Source organism: Phalacrocorax aristotelis, chromosome 1 (assembly GCF_949628215.1).
Source record: "Phalacrocorax aristotelis chromosome 1, bGulAri2.1, whole genome shotgun sequence".
Classification (NCBI taxonomy): domain Eukaryota; kingdom Metazoa; phylum Chordata; class Aves; order Suliformes; family Phalacrocoracidae; genus Phalacrocorax; species Phalacrocorax aristotelis.
The window spans coordinates 214,209,629-214,237,537 of record NC_134276.1 but is presented as its reverse complement, the minus strand read 5'-3'; the positions used below and the strand labels follow the sequence as shown (position 1 = coordinate 214,237,537).

Below are 27,909 nucleotides of genomic sequence, written 5' to 3'. Positions count from 1 at the left end.
CCTTTCTCCAGACTCCAGCATTTGTACATCTTCGTGCAATAGCAAAACCGGGCTGAAGTCAACAACTACCCCAATTTTTCAATAAAACACTCCAGATAACCTCCCAGAACAGGACATGCTTTCCTTGCAACATCTTTTTTGTTATTGACTAGCATTTTGTCTGCAGGTCATTTACATCTCCTGATCCTCATTCCAGCCAGGTATGACACTTTCTACCTCCTTCCCTCCCTGTCACTCACTGCATTTCATTCTGTTGACTTTGGACCATCCCTCCAGTTTAACAAAATAATTTCTAATTCTCACCCAAACCTCATGCTTGCAGAAATGTTTGCAGACTCTTCTGGCTTGATATCTACGATCATCGCCTACGATTGTAATTTACCTTACCTAACTTGAGATGCCTACCACGGAGCCATTGCACCTCTTGCGATGCAGCCGCAAACACCTTTTTGAGCAGGTGGCGGGGGTTTGTCCGGAGGTGGTGCTCCTACAAAGCTCTCCTGCAAAGCTCAAAGCAGCCATATATTCCCTGCTTATTTAAAAGAGTCACTGGGGCAGCAAGAAAAGCTTTCCCCAAGTCAAGATATGGCCTGTTATCCTCTCTGAGTAGAAAATTAAACTGGCTTGACACGATTTATTCTTGTCAAATCCATGTCGGCTGTTTTTTGTTACCTTATTATCCTCTAGGTGCTTATAAATTGATTGTTTGATAATTTTTAATAGTACCTTCCCTGCTCCTGGAACAAAAATGGCCTGTCTCTGATTCCCCAGACTCTCATGCCCTTCCTTCTCACGGACAGGCACAGCATTTGCCCTTCTCCGGTCCTCCGAAGCCTCCTTGCCAAGTCTCCTGTGACAAACCCCACGGAGCCAGGCTTTGGTCTGCCCACTTCACAGCTACACTTGCAGGCCCTTGAATATATCAGACTGGCCTCCTCTCTTCTTTTAACCTGTTCTTGCCCTGCACTATCTCTGCCTCCATTGTGTTAAATTAATTTTGCTTGCTAATCCTTTTCTGAAGGGTGAAAAAAAGGAGGTATTTTCTGTGGTTTCCATGATTTGGTTTTCCACTCTCTGAGAATTCATGGATTTACTCCATCCTTCATTTTCCTCTTGTTTTCATGCACACACAGAATTGCCTGGATTAGTTTTTGCATCCCTTATTACTTGCAACCGCTTCAGTGTCTTGGCTTTTCTGAATCTAAGCTTACTCACATGGCCTAATATTTAAATTCCATTTTCTTGGACTGTTTTTTTTCTTTAATGACTGCTTTATTAATTCCTATTTCTTAGGAGATTTCTCACATAACTGCTTACTTGGTTGGCTTTTTCTTACTTTGCTGTTTTCTCACCAATATTTCCGTAAGCTCACAAAGATCAGTGGATAGATTGAAGTAAATCAGCATAAACTGACCAATGCACCGTGAGGTTAAGGGAAAAGAGAAAAGAGGAGGATTGCAGCACTTGTTTTCTCTTTTCTGTGATTACACCACTCTTGCTGCTGAGCTTGGCTGGGAAGTTCTGCCATCACACAGCTTTGCAGGGCTTCACCCTGAAAAAATAAGGGAGCACATCCCTCTCTCAACTTTCCTGCTTGGAAAACAGCTTTGCATAAACTCAGGATAAAATCCAGAGCCCCAAAGGAAAATTTTCCTAAGGAAAATAATCGTTTGAGCTGCGGCACCTGAGGGCACCGACTCACGATTTGGGTTTAGCTGCGCTGATGGTTGCAGCTCGCACCGTTCACAACCAGGCAGACACACGCTTTGGGAATGGTGCTGGGTATAAACAGGATCCGGTGCTTCCCTGTGCATCTGAGGAGAGATAGAAAACCCTGGGGGAAAAAAGCAGGGAGACAGCTGTGGGGCATCTTAATTGCCAAAAAAATACAACAGAATTTAGTAGCCAGAGCTCCCAGACTCCACCTCGGATACAGCCCAGCCTGAAGGGCTTTTTGCATGGGTTCAGAAAATCCAAATATTTTGAAGTGCAAATCATGCTTTTGAGAAAGCAAAGCTGTGGTTTCGCAGTGGAGCGTCAAGCAGCAATAGCTGCTAAAGGATACCTACCTCCTCCTGCAAGGAGGGGTGAAATCAAGGGCTTTTCTGTTTATTGCCCTCTTACAGCCTGAGTGTTTTCACACATGAGGTACTGTGCTCTCTTGTAAATGTATCAGCACTTGAAAATGAGGCCTCAGACAACTTTGCACTGCTGAATGCAGCAGCAGGAAGAAATCACCATTAATTGGGCTAGCAAGAAAAAGGAGGAGGCAGCACTGGCTCGGAGAGAGGCTTAGGAAAACTGTTCCCTTGTGCATACATGTACAATCCACTGATGCATTGCAGATACCATCTCTTACAGATAATGTGCAGGTTATTCACAGGAAATGAAATTTTATTTAAGAAATACCGATCTGGTTTAAATGTCTTTTTTCTCTGTGTGTTCACCAATTGCTGTGCTACCTGGGCAAATAGAGGCTGAGGCAATTCCCAGGTGAAAAATTATCATCCAGTAACCAATTCTTGAAAATCGTTCTTTAGCAGCAGCCTAGGAAATCTGAGAAAATGCAAAATGTTAGAGCCTGAGTAAATCTGTGTTAAAATATGTATTTGCTTAATAGATGCTTCCACATATAGTGTGTTCAACCGCTTATATAAGAGTATCAACTTTAATATTTGATTTAGAATTTAATATAAAGGTGACTGATTGCAGAACACAGTCAGATTTACCAGCTCAGGGGAATGAACCTTTTTATGAAACTAACAATTACCCATATAAAATCAGCTGAAAATGACTGCAAGATCAAACTTCCAGCTTGCTGACGGAACTCATGATTTAACCGTGATTAAAGTTGGTAAGCTAAATGAACATCCATCAACCCAAAATTCAATTCACCCTTGAAAAAAAAATGAGGGACTATTTCTGATGGGGGTTATTTCAGTGCCGTGGAGTCAGCACGTTGGTACCAGGGGATGTGCTGGCTCAGTTCAGGGGCTGGAGAAATTCAGCGCAGGCAGCAACAGGCAGCTGGAGGAGGGACAAGCCTGCAACCAGCCTGCCTGGCTGGGGCTAGCCTCTGCCCAAACTACCTGGCACTAATGACCTCCCCAGGAAAGGGGATTCCCAAGCCCATGTATAACACAATTCCCTCCCGTGTTGTACACAGGACCTACCTGGGAAGCAGGCCAGCTCCCATGATTTTGTCTCATGACATTTACGGCTGTTTTTAAAGCCATTGCTCACAGTCATATGATATGATGAGATTTGCAGCCTCTTTGGCTTTGTAACTAAATGCAAGCTCCAAGTCTCAAAGTCAGGGAGTAAAACTCAGGCGCGTGACCTCAGTGTTCCCTAAAGATGGCCTCAAGTATACTGAAAAGAGAGAGAAAATGAAACCCACCCTTTGGGGAGGAGGCTGTAAAGGGGGATGGGACCAGTATTACACAGAGTAGTGAAAAAACAGCTTTGAGGACACAGTTTGAGATACTGACCCCATCAGCAGACCCTGCAATGCCTCAGATCATCTTGCCATGGACCACAGCACTGGAGCATAGGATAATTCAGGTTGGAAAGTACCTGGGCAGGTGTCTGGTCCAACCTCCTACTTAAAGGAGGGTTAGCTCTGAGATCAGACAAAGATGCTCAAGGTTTAATCCAGTCTCGAAAACCTCCAAGGACAGAGGCTTTTCAGCCTGGCTGGACAGCCTGGGTCACTGCTTTCCTGGAGAAAAAGTTTTTCCTTACATCCAGCCAGATCCTCTCTTGTTTCAACTGATGCTGGTTGTTTCTTGTCCTCCCACCACTCACCACTGAGAAGTACCTGGCTCTGTCTTCCTGATCTCCTCCTCAAAAGGATGAGCAAGCTGCTACGGGCTGTCCCCAAAGCTGTCTCATCTCCAGCTCGCTCAGCCTCTCTAACCAGTGCAAGTGCTTCAGCCCAGATCATACTGGGAGCCCCCAGCCCAGCACCCCCAGACCCCCCAGGGCTGACTCTGTGCTTTCCCAGCTCAGCACCATCAAATCCCTGACTAACATCACCCCCTTCCTCTCACAGCCCAGCACGCCCAAAGCCCTGCTGGGATAATCTGTATATTCACCCCGTGCCTGCACCCCTGATGCTACTGCCCACACCCATGCTTCCAGACCAGCATCCCCAAAGCCCTGCTGGGGTGATTTCATGTCCCCTCCCAGTTTTTGCAAGCCCTGCTGGGACTCTACCTTCCCAAACCCAGTACCCCCAGTCTCCCTGGCAACCTTACTGCCCTCCCCAGCCTGGTACCCAAAATCCCACTGAGACTCCCCCCAACCCAGCACCCCAAGCCCTGCCAGGACCCTCTCCATCCCAGTACCCCAAACTCTGCTGGGCCCCACCACCCCAGCCTGGCACCCCAAACCCTGCCAGGACCCCTGCAGCCCAGCACCCTAAACGCCACTGGGACCTCCTCAACTCAGCACACCAATCCTTGTCCAAACCCCCTGCACCAGCACCCAAAAACTTGCTGGGACTTCCCTAACCCAGCACCTCAAACACCTCTGGGACTCCCTCAGCCCAGTATCCCAAACCCAGCTGGGACCCCCACCAGCTTGGTACCCCAAACCTCACCAGGATTTTCCCAGCCTGGTACCCCAAACACCACTGAGACCCCCCTGGTACCCCAAACCCATCGGGCCTCCTCCAGCCCAGCAGCCCAAACCTTGCCAGGACCTCCCCATCCTGCCACCCCAAACATCTTTTGGAACTCCCCCAGCCCAACATCCCAAACCCTGATAGGACCCACACACACCCAGCCCAGCACCCCTATCCCCACTGGGACTGCCCCAACCCAGCACCCCAAACCTCACTATGACTTCCCCAACCTGGCACCCCAGACCCCGCAGGCACCCTCTATCTCTATCCCCATCTCCATCCCCGTCTCTGTCCCCATCCCCACCCCATCCCCATTCCCACCCCCATTCCAATCTCAATCCCCACCTCAGTTCCCATCGCCATTCCCATCCCCGTCCCCATTCCCGTTCCCATCTACATTCCCATCCCAATCGCCATTCCCATCCCACCCTCATTCCCATCCCCATCCCTGTCCCTGTCCCCGTCCCCATCCCCATCCCCATCCCCATCCCCATCCCCATCCCCATCCCCATCCCCATCTCCGTCCCCATCTCCGTCCACGTCCCCATCTCCATCGCCATCCCCACCCCCATGCGAACCCCCACCCCGAACCCAGCCGGCCCCACCCCCGCCCCGCCCCTGGGTGTGGCGGCGGCCGGCGGGGGCCGGGCGGGGGGTGGTGGCGGCTCGGGGTGCCTTTGTGCGCGGTGGGGCCGCTCCGCTCCGCACCGCACCGCCCCGGCCATGGCCGCCCCCCGCCCGGCGCACGGCTGCGGCAGCGGCGCGCTGCTCGGCCGCTTCGGCGTGTTGCTGCAGGCGCTGCTGGCCCTCTGCGCCTTCAGCACCCTCATGCGTGAGTACCGGGGTGCTCGGCGGGGCCCCGTCCCTCCCGCTCCGGGCAGCGCCGCCCGCTCCGCCCGCACCTGCCCGCAGGATGGGCAGCGCCGTGGTTGGTGGCTCCAGCTCCCCGGAGCCGGCGGGTCCGGTGCCAGGTGCTTGTTCTTAAAAGTCTTATTCAGAGCCTTAAGCCGCTGGTGACGGAGCGCCACGAAGTTGCAGCTATGGTCTGTGAAGGTTGAGTCCGCTTGTGCGAGCGATTACTCAGTCGCCTAAAAAACTTTAATGAAGGCTGAAAGCTAATGGTGTAACCCGGTGGTTTGCGAGGAAGAAGGAGCTAAGAAAACCAGGGCGGGTGTCAGGTACAGCGCTGCTTGGTTAGAGTAACAGTGCCCTCAATTGATTTGTGATGCTGTTCTGTGTACCTTTGCCTGAACTGTAAAGTTTCAGGGCTCCAAAGGCTGGAGAAATTACTGAGAGAATGTGCTTCGCTGATTGCTGGGAAGGGGTGGTGGAGAAAGAGGCTGCGTAGCGAGAAAAAGTGTGGAATGCTGATACTGAACGATGCGAGAGAATTGGCTGTTGCTTTGTGCTGCAACTGCATTTTGCTCAGAGCAACATGTGCGTGGCTTCTCTTCTGGGTTAAGTGGTTTAACACAAGCTGAACAACCTGCCAAAACTCGATCTGGTTTCCTTGTTTAAAAGCCTGTGGTGACCGCGAACTGAAACTTCAAGTTTTCTAACTAAGTAGCTGCGGATTTTTGAGGCTTGCGTGCCCCTCTCTGCCTTTTGGAAACTGCTTTCAAAGGCTCCAGCGCAGCAGTTAATGCCAAGCTGCCAGGGAAAACTGCAACAAGTTCTTCCTGCGATAACTGATAACTTTTCCAGCTGGAGTAGCCCAGTTGCAGCCCTTCACTGCTTGTGTTTCACCAAATATTAACAGTAAGAATAGATTAATTTTGTGTGGCTGTTCACAGATGGGTTAATTGTCCTGTAAACTCCATGGGGTGTCCTGTAAAATCAAGGACGTCAGCTAATCTTATCAAAATACTCCTGTGGATGAAGGCTATGTAACCCCTGCTAGCAAATCATCGACCCTGGGCTAACTGCTGTCCTCCCCCGGTGCAAGGGCTAACGTTCCCTTGAACATTAACAACCTCACGGTTAAGGAGGAGAAACTGAAAGCTGATCCTATGCAGCTTCATTGTGAATCCGCTCAATGACTGGAGCTGCGGAGGAAACCGCTGGCTGGGACCCCAAAAGCAGATGTGTTTATGGCCCTGGGTTCTCAACTGCAGCACCTCGTCTGGCTGCAGCTGGGCTGGTGGTCCCTAATTCACCCCAGCTGTTTCTTATCTGTGCCCCATTCACACACTCCCAGCTGGAGGCTTTCTCAGATCTGCTGTTGGGGCTGTGTGTATGCACACTTCTAACCGATGACGGTTGTAGCGGGCTTACCAACGACTTCATGTTAGGCAATAATTTGCTTTGAAGCGGCTTTTGGGCTGTTCATGTGGCCAGTTCTGTTGGCAGCTTCCTGAGGTGGAGAAGCTCCAGTAGCTGGGACGTATGGGAGCCTTTTGAGCTGGTGGTGACATGTCCAGAGTCAAAAAGGTTCCTGAGAACCTTGATAGCATCTTTATTCCATCCAGCCCAGCATCAAGTCAGGCAGTCCCAGCTGGGTGGGGATCATTGAGATCTTGGGACACTGCTGTCACTGGAGTCAGCATCAGCCCTTCTTTAATACTTCTTCCTTCAGCACTGTGACATTCCTGGATGTGTATTTCTGTCGTTTGTATGTCTGTGATTTCTCCTTTAATGGGACCTTGAAGGCCAGCTTGCTCCATCTTACAGGTCAGTGAGTGGAAATTCAATTCCTCTCTGAACCCCTGAACGTCTGAAATTGGAAACATCGGGAGGAACTCAGACCAACGATAATGTGGTCTGCAAAGTTTCGTAGGTGCTCATCCATGGGATGTGCTCACAGAGCGTACGTCCAGCATGTGGGTCCCAAGGATGGCCTGCTGCAGGAAGGATGAGTTTGTATGTTGTTATCCAAAGAGTCTGTTTCCTTGAATTTCTCTGTCTGGGGCTGTGGAAAGATTGTCTCCTGCCAACCAGGTAGGAGAACCCAACGGCGCAGGAGGTCAGTCTTCCGTGATTGTCTGAATGCTGATGCTCTGTGTCTGGCGCATGTCTGGGCTGGAGGAAGCACAGCTCGTATGCAATCCTGGAAGAGAATATAGTGGCAAAATGGAGCTGTCACCTATGGTTTCAAATTTTACTAGAACAGCCCATTAGGTTTCCAGAGGCCAGTTTAGCCTGTTGCAAAGGCTACAAAAAAGATCAATTTAGAGCAAAAGTTCTCTGGCAGCAGAGGGAATGCTTGTTTCCCTGTAATACGATGAGTGGAAAGGTTGCTCCCCATTGCTGTGGGGTACATGAAATGGGTCCTTTTTGTGGAGAAAATGAGAAGTAAATGATCCCCAGCCTTGGTAGGGAATCAGGAAAGCTGTGTAGTGTGGTTATGAGTCTGGCACGAGCGGTAATGACAGAGTTCCATTGAGCCTACAGGTAGTCTCTGCTTTTCCAGCAAGAAGGTATCTGGAGCTGTAGTTGAACCTAATTCCAGTGTGGTGGAGGGCTTGCCCTGGGTGTGGCTCTACCCCATTTGGTAATCAACAGAAAATGGTTTGTTATCCTTCCCACCTGCCTGCGGTGGCTTTGGAGGCACTTCGGCTCTGAAGATGCTTGCTACAAGAACTGAGATATACTTGAAAGAAGAGGCAGTAAAGCCTCGCAGCCGCGTGTGTGTGGCAATCCAGTTTCCTGCGCAAGGGCTTGCTCTTAGGGAAGTCGTGACATGGAGGAATGCGGATAATTGTGCAATCCCGTCTGAAGCAGTTTTTGTTGCTCTGCCTTGATCATCACTCAGCTGAGCGGAGAAAGCGTGTTGCAGCTATGTCAGCTGCTGATGCTGGGTGTGATCTGGGGGTTGAGTCCCTGTTACTGTTGTTTAAGTTTAAATTGTTTTTTCTTTTTGAGGAAGGGATTGTAGGCTAGCAACTTGTCCAGATTTGCAACCTGGACTGCAAAACCCTTTGAAATATGGAGAGATCTCGTGTAGACATTTTAGCCATAGCCACCCTTGTGGATTAACTGGAGTGCACGAGAAACAGATTTTGGGAGTTAAAGGATCTCTTTCCCCATTGAGAATGGAAAAAGCTTTCCTTGGAGCTGGTATACTTGTTTTCTACCCCACCACAAACAGCATGGAGGACATCTGGAGACGCTTACTTCTCTTCCAACTTCCTCTCTTCCTGAAACTGTCTTAGCAGCCCTCTGAGCTCTTGAATGATGTATAATAGCACTTGTGCTGCCTGTGTCAAAATAGGCTTAGCTCTTGGAGAGAGTTCATGCTGCCAGACAGGGAGAGCTGGGCTGGACTGAGCTCCATAGCCATCTTCATGCAGTGAAACCTGGTTTCCAGATTGACTTTTGAAAATGTCTTGATCCTGCCTAATGTGACAGCAAGGTCCCTTCATCTCCTCCTGCACACCACTGCTGGATGCATTCTTCCAGTGCATCTTGCCTTGAGCTTAGTCTAAGAAGGCAGCGTTGTTTGCAGTAGGGACCCTGGTGCTGACCCCCCAGGGAGGGCTTGGTGATGGAGGCATAATGTTAGCCAGCAGGGCGATGTTTTATACTCTGGTCTAGGTAGCTTGTCCTGAGGTGGGGCTGCAGAACAGAGTTTGCCAGACTGACTGTAAAAGAAGCAGTGGCTCTTGAATATAGTGGAAAATCCCCATTGCTGGTGTTTTCCTGGTCCCCGTGGGCTTACCAGCTGACCTTCCAGTGTATTTTTCTTCAGAAGGATGGGCAATTGGTTAGTGAAAATGGGAAACAGCATCCTAGTGTATGGAAGTGTCTGAACTCTGAGAGGGATTGGTGGAAGCTGTGGTACTCATCTCCATCAGAACTTAAGCAACCTGTTGTGGCTTTTTAGTGGGGCCTGTAGCAATAGGACAAGGGGCAATGGTTTTAAACTAGAAGAGGGTAGATTCTGACTAGATCCAAGGAAGAAATTCTTTACCATGAGGGTGGTGAGGCACTGGCACAGGTTGCCCAGAGAGGTAGTGGATGCCCCATTGCTGGAAACATCCAAGGTCAGGCTGGACGGGGCTCTGAGCAACCTGATCTGGTTGAAGATGTCCCTGCTCACTGCAGGGGGTTGGGCTAGATGGCCTTTAAAGGTCCCTTCCAACGCAAATCGTTCTATGATCCTGCCCCAGAGCTAAGTTCAGGCTTGTTGCTATAAATGGTTTGAATTGCTGCACTGTTTTTGTGCTTCAAAATTATCCTGAGCGTTTTCTGTGTCATGTTTTGACTTTTACACTGAAAATCTCTCGTAAGGGTAGGAGGAATTGTGAGTCTATGTCAGGAAAGAGAAGAAATAAATGGTAGAGCACTTGATTTGTCCAGACTTCCATTCTGTTTTGAAATAAACCTGCCCAGGACATGAGAGCACTACAGGCTTACCATGTCCAAGACAGGCTTTGCTGACTTTTCTTCCTCTAACACAAATACATAACTGTGTTTGGTTTTTTTTTTAATTATTATTATTCACAAACATCTATGTTTAAATGGGAACTTGAGCACTGCAGATTCTTTTCCCTCTAGGGGAAAACAAAAATTAACTGTGTCTCTGGAGGTGCGAAGCACAGGGCTTTGCAGACCACAGTAGCGATTTATATGTAGGCTTGTGGGTTAAGCAAAAAGCTACATATGACAGGATTCTCAAGACACCTTCTGCTCCAGTACATCTGAAAACTTGCTGAGCTTGAAAACGCATGTTGCACTTTAAGCTGCACGGACCGTGCAGCTCTTGATGTGCTTCATTAAGCTGAACGCAATTTGCTACAAAGCGTTTGAATTCCAGGTGTTGGTTATGTTAACCTCTTCTTGGAAATCACCTTTTGAACAGCTAAACCGAGCAGTGAAAGCTGTATGCTAAGTGAAGATTGTGAGGTTCCTGGTTTCGCTAGGAACAAATGGGTCGGGTGAGCTGAGAAATGAGCCGGCAAACCAGACCTGCATGAAGAGTTATCCGCAACCCAAGGGCTGCGAAGCACCTTGCTGAACTGGTTCAGCAACAGGTGGTGAGCAGTTGATGTTATAGGTGACTTTTAACTCTCTAGAAGAAACTGGTAAAGTAATCTTCTTAAGGGATGGAGCAAGTAAAGGTTTTGGGAGGAGTCTGTTAAACTTCTAGGCGTCTCCTTTTTTAACAGCATTTGCGAGAAAATCATACGGCAGACAGACTTGAATGATAACTACCAGCCCAGTTGCATCACTTCATCCTTCAGGTGTTCTCTTAATGATCTCAAATCTTATGGTCTTAAGATACAGCATTTGCTGTTTAAAAACCCATTTTTCAAGGGACTGACCTGAAATGTAGTGATGCTTTATGTGGAGGGATTCGCTGCTGCCTCCCCCAGGACAGAGTTAAGTAACACGCTCTGCATTTGAGCTAGAGCACAGCTCCAGTCCAGGTCTCCTGTAAGATCTATTGTATCATCACATAATGTGCCCTGTTCTCAATGTGCAAAGCATGACTAATGCTTGTTATCTCAAAGCTGTGGTTTATGACCACCTGGCACTTGGCTATAATGACAGCTGTAAAAATCACATAAAACAAGACATACAGGGTAGAGCTTAAAACTGAGAACCGTGCCAAAGTACTGTGTGGCCTTCATTTGGGCAGTTAGGGTCCCCAGATGGATGAATGCTCCAGCTGAGGCTCTTGCCATGTGTCTGCAGGGTGGAAGATGGGGAGGTGATGCTGCTCTGGGGGTTCCAGAGCTTCCTCTGCACTGGACCTCTGCATTTGTGTGGGGAATGGGAATAGATGAGCTAAACAACATCAGGAACTACCCAAGAAAGGGAAGAGGAGCAGCTGTTAGGTGATGTATCAGGGAGGAAAGATGACCAAGTCTCTCTTTTGGTTAGGAAAAAGCAGAACTATTTCTTGTGGTCCACCTGCATCAGCCTGGAAACTCCAGTGTGCAGCACCATGCAGGACATTGCCCAGGGCCATTGCTCCAGCAACAGCTTCCTGAGTGCCTGCTTGTGGTTTAATCCCAGCTGGCAACTCAGCCCCACACAGCCACCCGCTCACCCCCCGCAGTGGGATGGGAGAGAATGGGAAGGGTAAAAGTGAGAAAACTTGTGGGTTGAGATAAAGACAGTTTAATAGGTAAAGCAAACCAAGGAATTAATTCTCTCCTTCCCATGGGCAGGCAGGTGTTCAACCATCTCCAGGAAAGCAGGGCTCCATCACACTTAACGGTGACTTGGGAAGACAAATGCCATCACTCAGAACCTTCCCCTCTTCCTTCTTATTCCCCCAGCTCTATATGCTGTGCATGACGCCATATGGTGTGGGACATCCCTTGGGTCAGTTGGGGTCAGCTGTCCTGGCTGTGTCCCCTCCCAGCTCCTTGTGCACCCCCAGCCACTGGCTGGTGGGGTGAGGAGCAGAAAAGGCCTTGACTCTGTGTAAGCTCTGCTCAGCAGTAACTAAAACATCTCCATTATCAGTGCTGTTTCCAGCACAAATCCAAAACACAGCCCCATGCTAGCTACTGTGAAGAAAATTAGCTCTATCCTAGCCAAACCCAGCACGCTGCTGCCCGTGCATGCTCCTCTTGCAAGTCAGAGCACTCTAACCCAGAACAAACTCTTCTTAGGTGCTATAGCAGTGGTAGCCCAGCAATAGCTGGATATCTTCAGTAGGAGCTAGTTCAATCTATATACTTTCCTGCTGCCTCATGTCTTGCAGACCCAGAGATAACCTAGGGCATGCTCTCAACTCCTATTCCTTCCTTAAAGTATCCACTCTGCCAGGTTTGCTCCAGGTGCTTAAGTTCTTGATGCATTGGTGCAAGGGTATTTATTTGGGGGGAAACTACTAAATACATTTGGTGCAGACTAGAGGTTGTAAGGCAGTAGCAATCTGTCTCCTTAAACCACTGATAGGACTTCTGCTGCTCCCTGGACTGATGGAGGGTATATGTTTTGAGCCTTTCCAGCTCGGGCACGCGCTTACCTCGCAAGCAGTATGTTGGCTGCTCCCTGCAAGCAGTGGCTGCTGCTTCCTCCCATTGTGTCTCGGGTCGAGCTGTCTGAGTCGCTACATGCTCAAGCTAAGAATAGTGCAGACCCCAGGGTTCTGGCCTCTGTATCCTGCATCTTGGCTTCTTTCCTGCCTAAGGCTTGGGAAAAGCCTGGGGAAGGGTGTGTCCTTCAAAATAGGTTGAAATGTGTTATTGGAGACTATACTGCCTATAAATAACATGGAGGTTGGGCTTCTGTTTCCTCCCTGGTACAGTAGCTCTGAGTTCTTTTCTGCAAAAGCCAGAAATAAAGTCCTGAACCCTCCTGCTAGCGCAGTGTTGCCCCAGAGGTGGGCTTTGTGGTAGGCAATTTAGCTAGCCCTTCTTCTAAAAGCAGGTGACAGCATAACCACTTCTGCACATTGCAGCCTTTATTTTTGGTGGACCATTCACAACTGAAGTGTATTGATGCTGCAGCTCTTTGTCCAAGTTCTTCTAATACCAGGTCCATTTTCAGTATTTATCCTCTAGGGCCGGTCGCTGAGCTCGGTGGGGTCAGGCTTGTGTCTCCAGTAAATCAAGTCCTAAAAGCTTTGTCTGATGAGTTAACGTTTCTCTTTCACACCTCAATTTCTGATTCCTTTGGCTGATTGCAGTAATAAGATTTATCAAGGAGATGGTCTGACTTTCAGCCAAGCATACCTAAGCTTCTCTTAGGGACACAAGTTTCCCCATTTAATTTTGTAGAAACTTGACTTAATAGTCTGTTTTGCTAATCAGCAGCTAGTTACTACTGCAGCTAATTCTGCCTAAGTTAAGGTTTTTATTTCCAAGAGGGGTAAAAGGCACCTATGTTGACGCACACATCTGCAGTGGAGCTGTGGGGTCAGTGGGGGATGCAGGGAGGACATTACACGCAGGGGTGCTCTGCCATGAATGGAGTGAGGAACAGCACGAGGGAGTCGGGTGGTGGCTGCTGTCCTTGTCTTAATTGATTATAATAATCAGATAATTTGTTTAAAAAACAAAAGTAGACTGTGGGACAACATTGCTGCAGACTCAGGTAACTCCAGGGAACTCTGTGTCTAGGGCAGGCAAAGCTGTCCCATTTCTACTGCATCAAGGAAACACCATAATAAATGTCTACCTACTCTGAAAAAAAAAGCGAGGAGAGCTGTCATTGAGTTTCTATCTTCCAGTTCTCTGACCATTTACAGATCTATAATGAAAGACTCTCCTCCAAAACTTTTTTTTACATTTCACAGGTTCTTATTCAGATGTGCAACTTCCACCCAGCCTGGTGGCCCTCAGGGAGTTCAAAGTGTATATAATCCTTATTGTCCTTGACTGAAGAGGAAGGGCCTGGGAGCATTTTGTTTCCTGCCCTGCCCTTTCTCAGTCATGGGCAGAGTATATCTTTTAAATTCTCAAATTGTCACTCATCTTCCTTCCCTTTTGTTTAACTTCATAGCTTTTTGTCTGCAGTAACAGGAGCCAAGTATGGGGAGAGTGGTAACTTATGAGGACACCAACTCAAGGCAGGCTGTCATCTCAGGGGTGCTTTATGCCTGTTTAATGGGATGGGTCGTCATCTCCTGACTCTCCTAGGAGCATCTTCCCACCTGCCCACCCTTTTCCTGAGATGCTTTGGACCATGTGGCAAGGGCTGTGTGCCCTGGAGCAGCCTGTGTTGGGATTTCATGATGCTTCCTTTTCTTGTTCTTGAGGAGTGTCTTTGCATTTCCTTCAGAAAGGCTTAATTTCTTCAGTGTAAAGTACTTTATTGTTGACATCCACCCACTTTACTGTTAATTGAAATTTAAATGCAATAAATCAGGATCAGATTGAAATGGGTTCAGTGCAGGGTTGGGTCCTGCAGGAAGGATCTGGACAAGCAGTCTCAATCTTCCTCTGTTTAGCAGCTTGTTTTTTCATGGTGCTTGCTGGACCACCCTGCTCTGTCATGAGGACCCTCAGCCATGACCGTGGTGTGTGTTCAGCTTTATTTCACCCAGCATCTCCTGCCAACCTGTCGTGTCTCTCCAGCAGCAGTACGCGCTGCTGGGTGGTTTTGTCCTGTCAGAGAGGTATTGACTTGACACAACTCCCAAGTTTGCTGCTTTTCAAAACACAAGTAGCTCTGCTCTGTGATAAAAGGGGCAATGCTGTAGGTCGCTGACAGTAGCGAGGGCTCATGTTAAACATGCTGCAAACATCCACGCTTTATACCACCAGTGGAAATGCAAGTTGAGGCTGATTTCTCAAGCTTCCCTGCTTGAAGTCAGCCCTGGAGCAGTTGTTCCCAACCTGCATTCAGTTTTGAGGTTCACCACTTCTTTTAGATTTCAAAGATTTGTCTGAAAGCTTGCCTGTGTCTTCTCCCCCTTAGAAGGATTTGGGGAGAGAATCTAAAGGTTCATGTGAATTTTACTTGCTTCATATATTACTAGGATTAGCTTCCTGTTAGTGATGGTCTGAAGAGGTGCGAAGGGGAGACTGGGAGCCCTTACGATGTGTGTATAGCATGCTTGCAAAGACTTAAAAAGCAGTGACTAGCATGTGGGTCCATGAGGAGCAAATGTGTGCCAGGAAGCTGGGGGACCTGCGCCTTCCTGGGCTGTGGTGTGGTCCAGACCTCTGCCCTAACTAGGCTTGCAGGTATCTGGCAGTTTGGGAAGATCACTTAGCTATAGAGATGTGCAGTAATGTTGCTTCTTTGCAAAAGCCAGTTCGTGTTACAAATGGACAAAGCTGACATGGGAAGCAGAGCTAAAGTAATCAATGCTGTGGCTGGTAGCACTGTTGGGAAGACAAATTCCTGTGTGTAGACCCAGTACACACTAGCCTTTAGTTGGACGGGCGTTCTCTCCCATCTTGTGCAGCTCTGTGTGCACTAAATTAAAGTTGTGTTTGGTTATAGGTACTAGAACTTAAATATCACATATTTCTTGTTTGCTCGATGCGTGCATAAGCATGCACAACTTGTCTTAAGGGTGGTGGGCTGATCTGTCTGAGCCATGGTAGCAAACCCATGCCTACAGCCAGTGGAAAACAGAGTTGACTCCAGTGAGTGGAAACACATTTTGAGAAGAGCAAAGGAGATTTCAGCCTTTCTCCAACCCCAGCCAGCTGAGCCTGCGGCTGTGCATGCCATGGCTTGGCTCTCTGCAGGGTCTGGAAGAGGAGAGGGACACTTTGCAGTTGCTGCTCGGGCTGATGCTCCAGAGCCCCACTGTGCTCCCAAAACACAGAAGAAGTGGTGCTGCTTCAGAGAGAACTTCATCAGCTCCCTGAGTTTTCAAAGGCCTGGTGCTACTTTTAGGGGTGATGCTAAATCCACATAATCTCTGGGTCACTGCTACCAAACAACCCTGCTGCCTGTTTAAGCTCTGGTAATCTTGGCTAGATTTCTGGTTTAATTTGGAGACAGCCTGCTGCAGCTCTGCACAGTAAATGCACTATTAAGCAGTTAATTATTTCTCTATAATACTAGCTTTTATCTTTAATACAACAGTTTTACTGTCTCTGATAATTACACAGGCTCGGATAACTCTCTTAAATCTAATGAGGCATGACAAGCTGTGTTCAACAAGGCACCACACCATTAACTTCTTACCTCTTACTTGTCATCTTATCACACTGAATTACTGTATTTCTAGCCTGAGTGGCTGTGGATATATAACATGTCACTTTTCATTAAGACTGTAATGAAAATCATCCCTGGCACTCTTGCGGTTGGGCTAGTGGTCAGCTGGTGGCCTGCAGACCCTTCCAACAGCTTCTCTGCAGCACTGTGCTCTTTGCCCCATGAGTTGAGCAAGCTTATTAGGCTCAGTTAAATACTTCTGGCCCCTCAAACAGCTTGGTTGGTCCACAGGGCTCTTGCTTGTGGGTGGGTGAAATGCAAACAGCCCTTTGAAGGGCATCAGGGATGGCAGACCTTGTTTGTGCTGATGGAAGTCGTTGCTGCAGGGATATCTCGTGGTAGGATTCAGCTGGATAAGGGAAACCAGGCGTTTCTTCTGGACACGGATAGGACACAAACTGCTGCAGCAATGCCTGGTGTGACTTGACATGGCCGCTGCTTTGTTGCTTATTAATGGCAATAGCGGATCAGGTTGTGCTCTTTTTCTATGGATTTGAGTGGCACCGAAAGCTCTGCATGTGCCTGACCGAAGTCCTGGGATTAGGGGGATCGTCTTTTCATATATTGCCCTGTCACCTTGCTGGTAAAAGAAGTAGAAAGTTGTACTTCTGAAACATCACGGCCCCTGGCAGGGAAGTGCCTGCGTCCTTCCAGGCTGGACCAGGAAGGCATTTCCCCGGGGAATGAGCCCCGGCTGTCCCTTGGGGCAGATGGTAGGGCTCCAGCTGGCAGGCTGAGCGCTCAAGCACAGCTGGACTGAACAGATCAGTTAATTACCATCTAGATGCAGAATAGCAGGGAGCCCTTTATTTGGAAATTGGCTGTACCCAGCTAATGTTTTGGTGCTTCTTCCCAGCCTTTACTGAGCCTGCCGCTGACTCTGCTTTTGGAGGTGGGTCTGTCTTCTGGTACGTGGAGCTTGTATGAGTTGTGCTGTCAAAGCTGTGTGTTCCCCCACCAAGCAGGGGAAGAAAAAGCCTTGTTTCAGGTTATAACTTGAGTCATTCAGATTCCCTGTGGGCATTTTATGGGATGCACATGGGACTGGCCACTGTGGTGTTCCTGGTCTCTAATCAGTTCCTGTCTCTAAAAGGGCAGTTTTTACTTGGACAGAAGCTGTGAGTTTCTGTAGTTTCATTAATTGAAAGGCTAACCAGCGGATGGAGTGTAAATCCGGAAAGAGAGCTGGATACCAAGTTGTGTTTAAAATTGTTCTGGCCTTATCTGAAGTGTTGGTGATCTAAAATGGACTAGAGGTGTTGCTGTGCCTTGTTCCTCCCATGGGCAGTAAGGAAACTCACGTCTAAAAAGTGCATCTCCCTACCCCGCTGGAGGGCAGGCAGGAGGAGCACGTGGCTCTGATGGCCCTGATTTCATCTGTGGCACTCTGGGTCCCTGTCTTCATATCCCCAAGTAGCCCTGGGAAGCATCCTCATGTGCCAGGAACTGTCGGCAATGAAAAAAGTCCCTTTCGATGTAAATTTGAAGGCAGTGGCTGATTACCTGTAACTGGGGGGGGGGGGGGGGATAAAGAAAGAATAGCTGTGACAATTGGGGTGTTGTGTGTCTGTTCTGGCTTTTGGTTGCTTTCTAAAGGAGCAGAGTAGGCTACGGGGCTCCCAAGGGTAAAGACTCAGTCTTTAAATAAAATAAAATAGTCTATTTTATAATAGATTAACTGATGGGCTGTTTGTACTTCTGCAGTCTTCATACTCTTCAGTGCATTTATCGCAGTGATCTGCCCGGTATCGGGCACAGCTGGGAGGTATAGAAGGATTTGGTGACTAGCACTCACCATATGCACTCTTGGGGTGGTTCCTCTAACAGGGTTGTACATTACGTGTTGATTCATGCTTACGTGTCCTGTTGCTTTTGGGCTCCTGGTTTCGCTAGATGGCACCACCAAGCAGCCGCTCTGCTCGCATCCCTGGCTGGACTGTCAGGAGTTAGAGGATGAAATGCTTTTTTTTTTTTTTTTTGAGGGAATGGAAGAAAAAATAATAAAGGTCACAGCTCATTATTTTTAACTCTGAATCCTGTTCAGGCTGGCAGCACATCTGGGAACTGATTGTGGCGGATTTAACCCGCTCTCAGTCTTGAGCTCGTTGGTGCTGGTGAGGAGGAGGGTGGTTCCAGCGGCTGAGGCAAGGTTGGGGGTCTGCACCCTCCATGTCTGCCTGGGGTTTGGAGGCAGCGTGCTCAGGGCAGCAGCTGTAACGATCTCTCTACTCTAGATGTAGCTGTTAGCAACCTTACCACAAAGCAAGACAGTGCCACTGATCGCCCTTTACTTGTGGGGTTTTTTTTCTTCTAATTAATAAATCTAATGTAGTGGAAAAGCCTCTTCCCAGTCTGCTTGTTCCAGAGCATTGGTACCTGTAGGTTTAAAGGGAGAAGAGTTGGCTTGGTAGTTGGTACTTCCTGAAATGAGCTCCTAGCTGGAGTGAGAGCAAAACAATCAAGAATGACTTCTGCGTGGGACTTGGTACTTGGCCCTTTTCCATTAGCAGCTCCTATTTGTGCCTGTAAAAGCTGGTTGAACCTAAGGAGAGCATCAAATCTCTGACAAACCAACTGGGACCCTTTGAGATGCTTTTGCAATGCTTGGACCCCGCTCTGAGCAAAAGTAGGTAAAAATCCAAGTTGCTGTTATCTCCAGGTAGTAACTAGAGAAAGCCCAGAGCAGCAACTGCAATAGACAGCACCAGAGGAGTCCTTAGAGGAGGAGAGACCTGAAGGGCTGCAAGGAGCAAGCTCATCCATGGCCTGGGGGACTTCATTTGAAGAATCATAGAATGGTTTGGGTTGGAAGGAACCTTTAAGGGTCACCTAGTCCAGCCCCCCTGCAGTGAGCAGGGACATCTTCAACTAGGTCAGGTTGTTCAGAGCCACGTCCAACCTGACCTTGAACGTGTCTCAGACTACCGCTCCACAGTGGTAGCCAGTGGGCATGCAAAACGTGTAATGAAATAATGTTTTAATGCGAGCTGGCACAAGCTTGGCACCATGCCAGCTCGCAGGGTTTCAGGGCTTGGCAGTGGTACCTTTGTGCTGGAGATGTGTGCAAGGTCCTGCTTCCTTTAAGGTCCTCCGGTTCTGTTAGCTGCAAGGAGGAGGTGGCTTTATTGCGCTGCTGTGGCTCAAAAGCTTAATGGACTCTTGGGCCACATCGTTCCACTGTCGATACCATAATTGCAATTTGCCTGGAAGACTCTCTAGAGCTGGTAGGTAGTGGCGAGCCCTCCCTAGCTCCCCTCAGGTTGTGTCTCACGGCATGAAGATGCTGTTGCTGAAGGACGCCAGAAGCGCACACCTACCTCCCAAACACCTCTGCTGTTCATCCTTCTGACCTGTGGGTGCGTGCGTTGCCTCTGGGCACTTTGGAGCTGGGTCTTCTGGGTTTGCTCAGCTTTAGACTAGCAAATGCTGAGGGTCCTCCGGATTTACTTTTTTGACTGTTTTTGCATTGAAGATCATGACAGACTACACATGTGTATTGGTTCAGCTCTGCTGGTTAACATAACCTCTCTAATTTTTCTTTGCAGTAAAACGATTTAAGGAACCAAAGGAAGAGAGGCGTCCCTGGAGGATATGGTGAGATTTTTGATTTGGAGCTTGAAAAGACCATGTATCTGTAATAATATTATTTTCTTCTTATACTAACAATCCTCTGGGCCTTCTAAATATCCTGCATAGTATTTAGTCATAAAATGAAATGCTCTGCTGCCACTTCCAGCTACTCCATAAAGTAGCTGGTGCTCCCTAGAAGTAAAATTCCCTCCCTAGCTCCTCCAGAAAAGTTTGGTTTTACTGTAGGTGCCTGAACCAAGAGGTTACGATCCTCTCCGATCTGCTGGCGTATCTGCACGTGAGCTGTCTCCCAGACAGGGTTAAGTTTTGTTCTTAAACTTGATTAATTCGGTGTCCCCTGACCCAACTCAGGTATAGACCAGGCAAGGTGCTTGGCTGTGCATTGATGTAAGGTAGCTGGGTATTGCTGTCAGCTCCGGACACCTCTGCAAAGCACCTCTGTATTGTAGGATTTACTGGCTGCCAAGAGGTGGGCGTATGGGTGGGTTTAGCGAACGGTCCGCTACTAGCCAACGTTAGCGATGAAAAGCCTGTTAGTCTTCTCAGTTTGGTTCTTCCTCTACAGTAATTTGGGAATGCAGTCGTAGTCCCTATGGACAGGTGCAAAAATCATAAGTAGCCGAACACTTTCCCTGCACCTACTGCTGGTTGGAGAAACTGAGGCTGGGCTGGGCGCTGGAGGGCAAACCACCCTTCGCTGCAGGCTAGAGCTCCGCAGCAAGAGTCGGGTGCAGACCTGCAAGACTGAGCTGCTGCATGCTGAAGTGCTGTCTCTTGTTCTGAAGTATTTGGAGTCAGCCAAGCTCTCCATTTTCTACTATGTACAACTTCTTGTGCATCAGGAACGCATCTTGGAGGAAAGCAGATCCATGCAGGGCCTTCACTTGGGTGACTGCTGGGCTGCTGTGCTCCAGGGCACAGATCTTTATGCCTTTTTTCTCCAGGTTTTATGATACCTCCAAGCAAGCAATAGGTGCCCTCTTCATCCACTTTGCCAATATTTTTCTGTCAGATCTCACTGAAGAGGACCCTTGCTCTCTGTAAGTACACAAGTGCTTGCATTCATATCCTACATCTGTAAAAGGGGGAAGGAAGCCTATGGGAAAATGTATATGGTGGAAACTGATCCATTTAAAGTACTAGGTGGGGATAAACCATGCTGTGCTTATTTTCAGGGTCTGGGTTGTCTCTTGGTCTTTGCAGTCTCCTGGTCTGACAGAGATGAGGCTGTGCGACTGTGCTTTTCTGAGGATTAAAAGCACCCTGAAATGTACGGGCAAAAAGCTGCAGTAAATAAGGCAGCAGTGCCCCGGGCAGTTGCAACTGTTAAACGTGCCATTTGTTTGCACATCAGACTTTGCAATTTGGCTGGTCTCAGTGCAGTATTGAGAATGCTCTCCTAACTCTCTGGGTGAAGGCCTTTGACCAATATAAGGATGGGGGGTTTTTTTGGATATTCAGTTGCGTCTACCACATGTATTTCCATAGTCCTGTTTGGGGTCTTTCTAAGCCAGACTTCGCACTTAACATGGAAGTGCTGCCTTTACTTCAGACCAGCTACTTTGCAGCTACAGGTTTAGATTCAGAATTAACTTCATCTTGCTTTGAGAAACTCCTTTAGGCTTCAAAATACTGCTGAAAACCTTCTGGCCCATTTTCTTTTAATATATAAAAGTGATGCACCTTAATATGTTCCTTTAAACAAACACAAGTTTAGCTGGGGCTAAATATAACCTCTAATATGATTCATCGTTGTTTTTTAAACAGACACTGTTTTAAAATAAACTGTTTTGTGATTACGCTGTGCCCTTCAGTTCGGGGTTGGTTTTTTTCCCTAATGAGTGTTTTGTGTTTCCCTGTGCTGCCTGACTTGTCATCCTGAACGAGGCAGCTTAAAACCCTAAAGCCATGTCTCTGGGCTTTGAGGCCCATATGCTACATGTCCTGCCCAGTATAAACCACCAGAGCCTCATGTTTGTATCGGAGTACTCTGACTTCGGCAGCTGGAAACTGTAATAAGCTAGTCTGAGCCTTTCCATGTAGAAAAACTCAGTGTCATGTTTTCAAAAAGGATATTAAAAGCAGATTGTTGTTTTCAGCATCTTTATTCAGAGGCAGTATCAAGTTCTGGAAAGGGAAATGTTCATTCCTGTAGCTCTGTGCTTGATATTTTCTTCACACCGTAGAAATCTGGCCTTAGCTGGCAGAAAATATTCCAATAATGGAAAACTGGCCAGAAAACATTAGTCTGATATTTTTTCCTCTGGAGTTCATTAAAATACCGAGCCCTGGATTAGAGCTTGGATCTTGCAATCCCCAGAAGGTTCCTGCAGGACTCCTGCCTCTGGTGCTCTGTCCAGCAAGGCTTAAATACCCAAAGCTGCAGAACAAACCCGTCAGGCCCAAATCTCATGGTGGGGATGGGTTCAGCTCCTCGATCTGCCGTGGGGACCCCAGGATGCCTCCTGTTGAGCCAGGGCTTGTTGTCTCTGCCAAGACTTTCTGCCTCTCTGTCTGTGTCTCTGCCCATAGGAGCCTCTTGCAGGTGCTCAGTAAAATGGGCTTTTTCGTCTCTTCTGCAGCGCAGTTTGCAGAGCAGCTCTGGTGTCCAAGCAGCATCCATTTTCTTGTATGAATATACAGAAATGTTTGGTTCTGTTTCACTGAAACTTGGGATTTCATTCTAACATGAACAAAAGATACTGCAAATGGAAAGCCCCCTTTTTTGGGGTAACTCTTAAGGCTAGCCCAGGAAGTATCTTATGCTGTATAAAGAAATGAGCAATGCCAGAGAGTTGGTGGAGCCTGCTCCCTTCTCTGCTGAACCTGGTGAGGCTATAGGTAAATTGAATAAAAGAAAAGTGATCTTGGACTGTTAAGTGGGGGTTTTTGAAATCTTGGGGGTTTTTTTATGGGTTCCTATAATGAAATAAAAGATTTTGAATACGGCTTAAGAACACAGCTGAAACCTGACTTTTCCCCTGCTCTTAGATACCTTATCAATTTCATCCTTGATGCCACACTGGGAATGCTGCTGATCTGGCTTGGTGTGAAAGCTGTCTCCTGGATCGTGCAGCGTAAGAAGTCCATGTACCTGGTCTTCGGAGAATATGGTAGGTGTCAACCGCTCTGCGCAGAGGTGGCTTGTTTGCTGCCAGCTGTGAATGTGGAGAAGAAAAGGGTAGAAACCACAGTTTGGGGATAAAACAAGTGAGCCTCCTGCTTCCGTTACCCCTTCTCCAAGGAGCTCACAGCGGTAGTGCTGGGACATCGCTAGGTCACAGGTAGCTCTGCCCGCTGCCTTGCCGAGCACTCTTGGGCGTAGCAGGTTGGCAATGAAAGGCTGAACGTTTCCTTGGGCAGATTTATACCCTGGGACATGCGTATGATAAACTTAAGGTGTTTGGGTGTGGTGGCGGTGATTTTTGTGGGATTCTTTGGGGTTTTTTTTCCTAGCCCTTCAGTCCAAAACATAGAGCTGTTCTTGCATTTGTCTTGAGCCGTAGGAGGCATCAGCAAGATACAACCTGGCCCCAAAGCTGAAGTCTCAAATGACTCGTGGCATTTTGTGTTTGTTTTGGTGATGAGGTTTTTTGTTTTGTTTTCTCCCAGCTGATTTAAAAGAAAAAAGTATGCCTCAGTCTGGCCTCTCTCTGCTTTGATTACTGCCTTGAGATGGAGAGTTTCCGAAAAGCTTTTCTCAGCCAGCCCCGCTAGAGGGTAGCACTTCTCTTCAGAAAGAGCAGAGCCAGCTTCCCTGAGAACAGAGCTTCTCTGTGGCGGCAGGAAAGGGAAAAATTACCCTTTTGCCTCTTAAGTTATATCTAATATACAGATTAGTATGAAGAGGATAGAATCTCAAAAATAAGACTGAATTAATCACTTTCCCACCTTTAAGACTGTAATCATTAAGTCTGTTCTGAAAGTAGTCTCATTCCTTTGTATTTTTAGTAGCTGGCTGAATAACTGAGCTGGTGGATCTTGGGCCAAACTGGGATTATGCAGAGATCCCACTGACTTATGAGCTCTTACTCAGGATCACGGTCAGCATGTGTAAGTGGTCATGGCACAGGATGAAGGGGACGGTTGGGTTTGTGAGACATCAGAAGCAGCTACAGAGTCAGAACGAGATGACAAGAGATGTGTTGAGGTGATGGGATGTGGCAGGGCTGGCTGTCATCGAAGCTGTGACTGGCTTTAAAGGTTGCAGTGGTCTCCAGAGCAGGTTCAGCATCCTGATAGCATGCATTTGGTGGGGACTACCTTTTTTTCCCCGAATGGCTCTTTCTCAGAGCTCAGGAGCCAAGCAGAGAGTGCTGAAGTCATTCAGATGAGGCAGCAGAGGAATTCAGATATTCTCAGTTCAGGGACTGGCGTTTTTCCCCCTTTGAGCAACAAGGACTTGAAGCCCAATCACAGCCATCCCCGGGCACAGCTTCCTGCGCCACGTTTGCAGCTGAGCAGAAGCAAGGAAATGTTAAAGTGTATTGGCAGTTTGCTTTAACCTTGCAGAGCAGTAGTGAACTTCTGTTGGCCTGTAGCTGGCCCCTCATGAAGGCTGGCTTAGACCACAGAAACAGCTCACCCTTCTGAGGAAACCTTGCTTTCATTAATAAAAAAAAAAATTCTGCTGTTGCTTGAATTTAGCTCTTGAATTGGGGGTTAAATATCTCATCTACCGAGCACCGCTCTTGGTGCAGGTCTCTAGCCAGAGTGACCACGATGGAAAAGTTAGGTAGGGCGAGGGAAGCGAAGCACTAACCTCATCTCAGGTGTTAAGTAACTACCAAAACCGTTTGGAAGCTGCTAGTAAACTTCGTATGGTTTGATACAGGCTCCAGAAATATGATTCATTTTCTGCTCTAATTGCTGTACCAGACTTTGTTTCTTTCTGCAATTCTCCTGAGGAGCAAAAGCATTTCTTGCAGTCCTGCAGAAGACAAAGGGCAGGAAAACATTGAATTCATGCTGCAGACAGTGGTGAGTGTCATTGCTCCAACCATCAGGAAAGAACACTTGTGTCCTTGTCCAGTAGAGCCCGTACCCGTCTACCTGCATGGTCTTGAAGGGGAACGGGGGGGAAATCTGTTGCAACTGCTTCCTTTCTGACCTTCCAGCTCTCAGTTGCATCCCTGCAACTGCTGCAAACTGCTGCAGTTATGCTTTGTTTTGGGCTCCAGCATTCCCTTCTGCTTTGCTGGTGGCATGCCCATCTCCACGGCCCCGGGTGGTTCTCCCTGTGTGACTGCAATAGCTGCATTAATGGAGAAGCAAAGAAAAGGGAAGGGAAAGCACCTAAATCTATGCTGCTCCTTTCAGCATCCAGTTGTCCAGAACTGTTTAGAAAAATCAATTACTTCTGAATTTAAAAAAAAAAACAAACCAGGAGACACCCATTCTGAGATCAGCCTCTCTTGTGCCTGAGCTCTCAGCCAAAGACTGCTCCAGCCAGGAATGACCTGGTTTTTAGTTAGTGGAGAGTCATAGGCTTCTATATGCTCATGTTCCTCCATCTTTGCCCAGCAGCTCTCGATTACGCTTCAGATTGCATCTAAGCACAGGAAACTGTATTGTAAAAGGCTGCTGGCTCTTCTGCAGCTGCTTGGCTCCTAAGATCAAAGATTGGAGAGGTTTATTCTTCATCTTGGTTCAAGTATGCTTTGGAGAATGGGAGTTACTTTACACATACCCAAAGCTAACAAACTCCAGGGCTGCTCTGTGCACCATTGCTCTAGCAGGGTAGCTGCAGGCTATGTCTGGAGGAGTTTTCCCTGTCGGGAACTTCTGCAGGGAGGAGAGTAAAGCAGAGTTTAAGCTGCAAAGGACTTGGGAGGTGAATACCCAAGGGCTTGGAGGTGCTGCTGAGCCTATGTAGACTGAGGAGGGGAGAGGCTGGCTGGAGTCAGAGCATGCAGGTGAAGCCTGGTTCACCTTTGTGCCCCACCTCCAAACTGCTCCAGCTCGCTTTGCCTCACTCATTCCCATGGCAATAAGCAACTCCCTAGAGGGAACCTCTGGATGGCTGCAGTGTCCTGCTATCGTGGTTGTGTCTAATAACTCTAAAGCGTTACTTGAAAAATAGTGGAGTATTTCTTTTAGGTAAGCAAACGCTAAGAATTTGCATTAAGAGATGGTTTCTGCAATGTGCAAGTAAAATGCTGAAGAGGAGCATTAAGAAACGATGGGAAGAAAAAGAGGGTGTTCTTGCTTGAAAATCTCTCTCTGGATGCCCATCTGGATGCTGACTTGTGTATGGCTGTGGTTGCAGTCCCTGACTAGTCTAAGCTTGATGCTTTGTGCTCATTCACTGTCTGGAAATGGAAAGGCATGTTGCTTGGAGGCCTTTAAAGTCTGTTTAGTGGCCTGTTGAACTCTGCTGATCAAATTTAGTTATAGGAGAATGTGCTCTGTGCCAGCTGCTGAGTTTAACTGAGGACCTGTGTAGGCTGCTTTTGGCCCTGTTGTGATCTTGTACAAAATTTCCGTAACAAATATTCCCACGTCCTGAAGCAGCCAAGGGAGCTGGCTGCTAATGCTTGAGGAAATACTGCTGAAAATCGCTCTAACCTGAGGGCCTGTCCTGTCCTTAGCGTGTTTGGCCTTTCCCCTTCCGGGGCCAGGGAGAAAAGTAAGGAGAGGACTGAGGATCACCCTTGAATGAAGCGTGTGGTCAAGCCCCCAGCTCTGAGCAGGGGTGCACACCTTTGAACCCCTGGGATCTGGGTGGTGGCAGCATTGTTTACCCCACTGCAACAGCAATATCTCCAGGGACTGGAGATCCGAGCAGTGGTGTGACACTGGGGACTGATTCCAGCTGTACACCTACGTTTAGTTCAGATGTAGAATGTGTCAGAGAGGGTCTGGGATGTCCACTGGACCCATCTGGCTGCTCTGGTGCATCAGGTCCCAGTCTGTGAAAACCTGCTCTTGCCCCCAAAGGGAGCACTTCTGCGCAGTTCAGATGCTTTGCTGCTATTTCTTACCCTCCTCTGTATGTGGCACTGATAATTAGATCCCTTGGTTTTGGAGGTACCATTTGAGTATCTCTTAAGAGGTTTTTACTGACTTTTTCTATCCCCACCATGTCACCCAGTACAACTTTCATTGCTTTCAAATATTTGCTTTTCCTCAACCCCCCTGAACCTTCTTTGGCTGTGGTTAAGCTTTTTCCTACCTACTCAGTGCACGCACAGTCCCCAAAAGACCATAAATAAAGCTGTCTGGCAGTAACATGTGGGCTCTGCTGACAGCTTGGTACATTAGACAGTCTGGATTAAAACTAATCCTGTTGTGTGGTAACGACTCAAATACCTCAAGCCGTGCTGCCTTTGCTCTGTGAGCAGTCGGGCTCCCACGCACAAGCAGAATATGCAAGATGTGCGTTTGTGTGAGGTTGCTGCAGGGATCAGTGGGCCTAGGTCTGCACCAAGGGAGTTCTGCTGATGGTGGGGAGCACCAGCGATGCTGCTGGAGGAGAACAGTCTAAATGCAGCATGTGCATCCTTCGGGGTGAAGGAGGATATTTATTTCGGTTAGTGCGGGAGATGGCTATAAGAAGGTTTGAGCAAAGGGTGTTTGTTAAGCTAAAAGGCGAGGTTGGTGGTGGAGTCAGTGTGCAGAGCTGAGATGTCCTGGGTTACCTTCCAGTTTCTTGTCCCCAGTCCTAGTTGGAAGTGTTCAAAGGGAGCATGATACATATAATGTCCAAACAGGTGTGATATGGAGGCTGCAGAGATCCTTTGGACTTGTTCCCCATTCTCCTACAAGGAAAGGGAAGCTCAGAACACAGTGAAGAGGAGGGCTGGGTTTTTTTTTCCCTCCCTTCAGGTAGCAGATTGCCAGCTGGAAAAAAAACAGTCTTGTGTGGCAGAAACAGCCTTGTTGGCACTCGCCTAGATTTATGTAATGGAAAGATTTCATATAAGAAGAATCACAGAATGCCCTGAGCTGGAAGGGACCCACAAGGACCATGGAGTCCAACTCCTGTCCCTGCACAGGACAACCCCAAATTCACACCATGTCTCTGAGGGCCTTGTCCAAGTGCTTCTTGAATGTTGCCGGGCTGGTGCCGTGATGCCTCCCTGGGGAGCCTGTGCCAGTGCTCCACCACCCTC

General features: G+C 48.1%; 1 protein-coding gene across 4 annotated transcripts in view; it reads left to right on the top strand.

Annotated features, from left to right (window-relative positions):
- Positions 1 to 5,261: 5,261 nt before the first annotated feature.
- The window catches only part of LOC142051914 (store-operated calcium entry regulator STIMATE-like), a 37,399-nt gene continuing 14,751 nt past the window's right edge, over positions 5,262 to 27,909 (top strand). Inside the window, exons 1-4 of one of the 4 annotated variants that reach the window (XM_075081657.1) lie at positions 5,262 to 5,459; positions 19,750 to 19,798; positions 20,740 to 20,835; positions 22,787 to 22,908. In XM_075081657.1, the coding sequence (XP_074937758.1) occupies positions 5,351 to 5,459; positions 19,750 to 19,798; positions 20,740 to 20,835; positions 22,787 to 22,908 (376 nt within the window). In that variant the 5' untranslated portion in view covers positions 5,262 to 5,350. Of the gene's footprint in view, positions 5,599 to 19,749; positions 19,799 to 20,739; positions 20,836 to 22,786; positions 22,909 to 27,909 lie in introns of all 4 variants that reach the window. The other 3 variants (XM_075081659.1, XM_075081660.1, XM_075081658.1) reach the window with 3 other exon arrangements.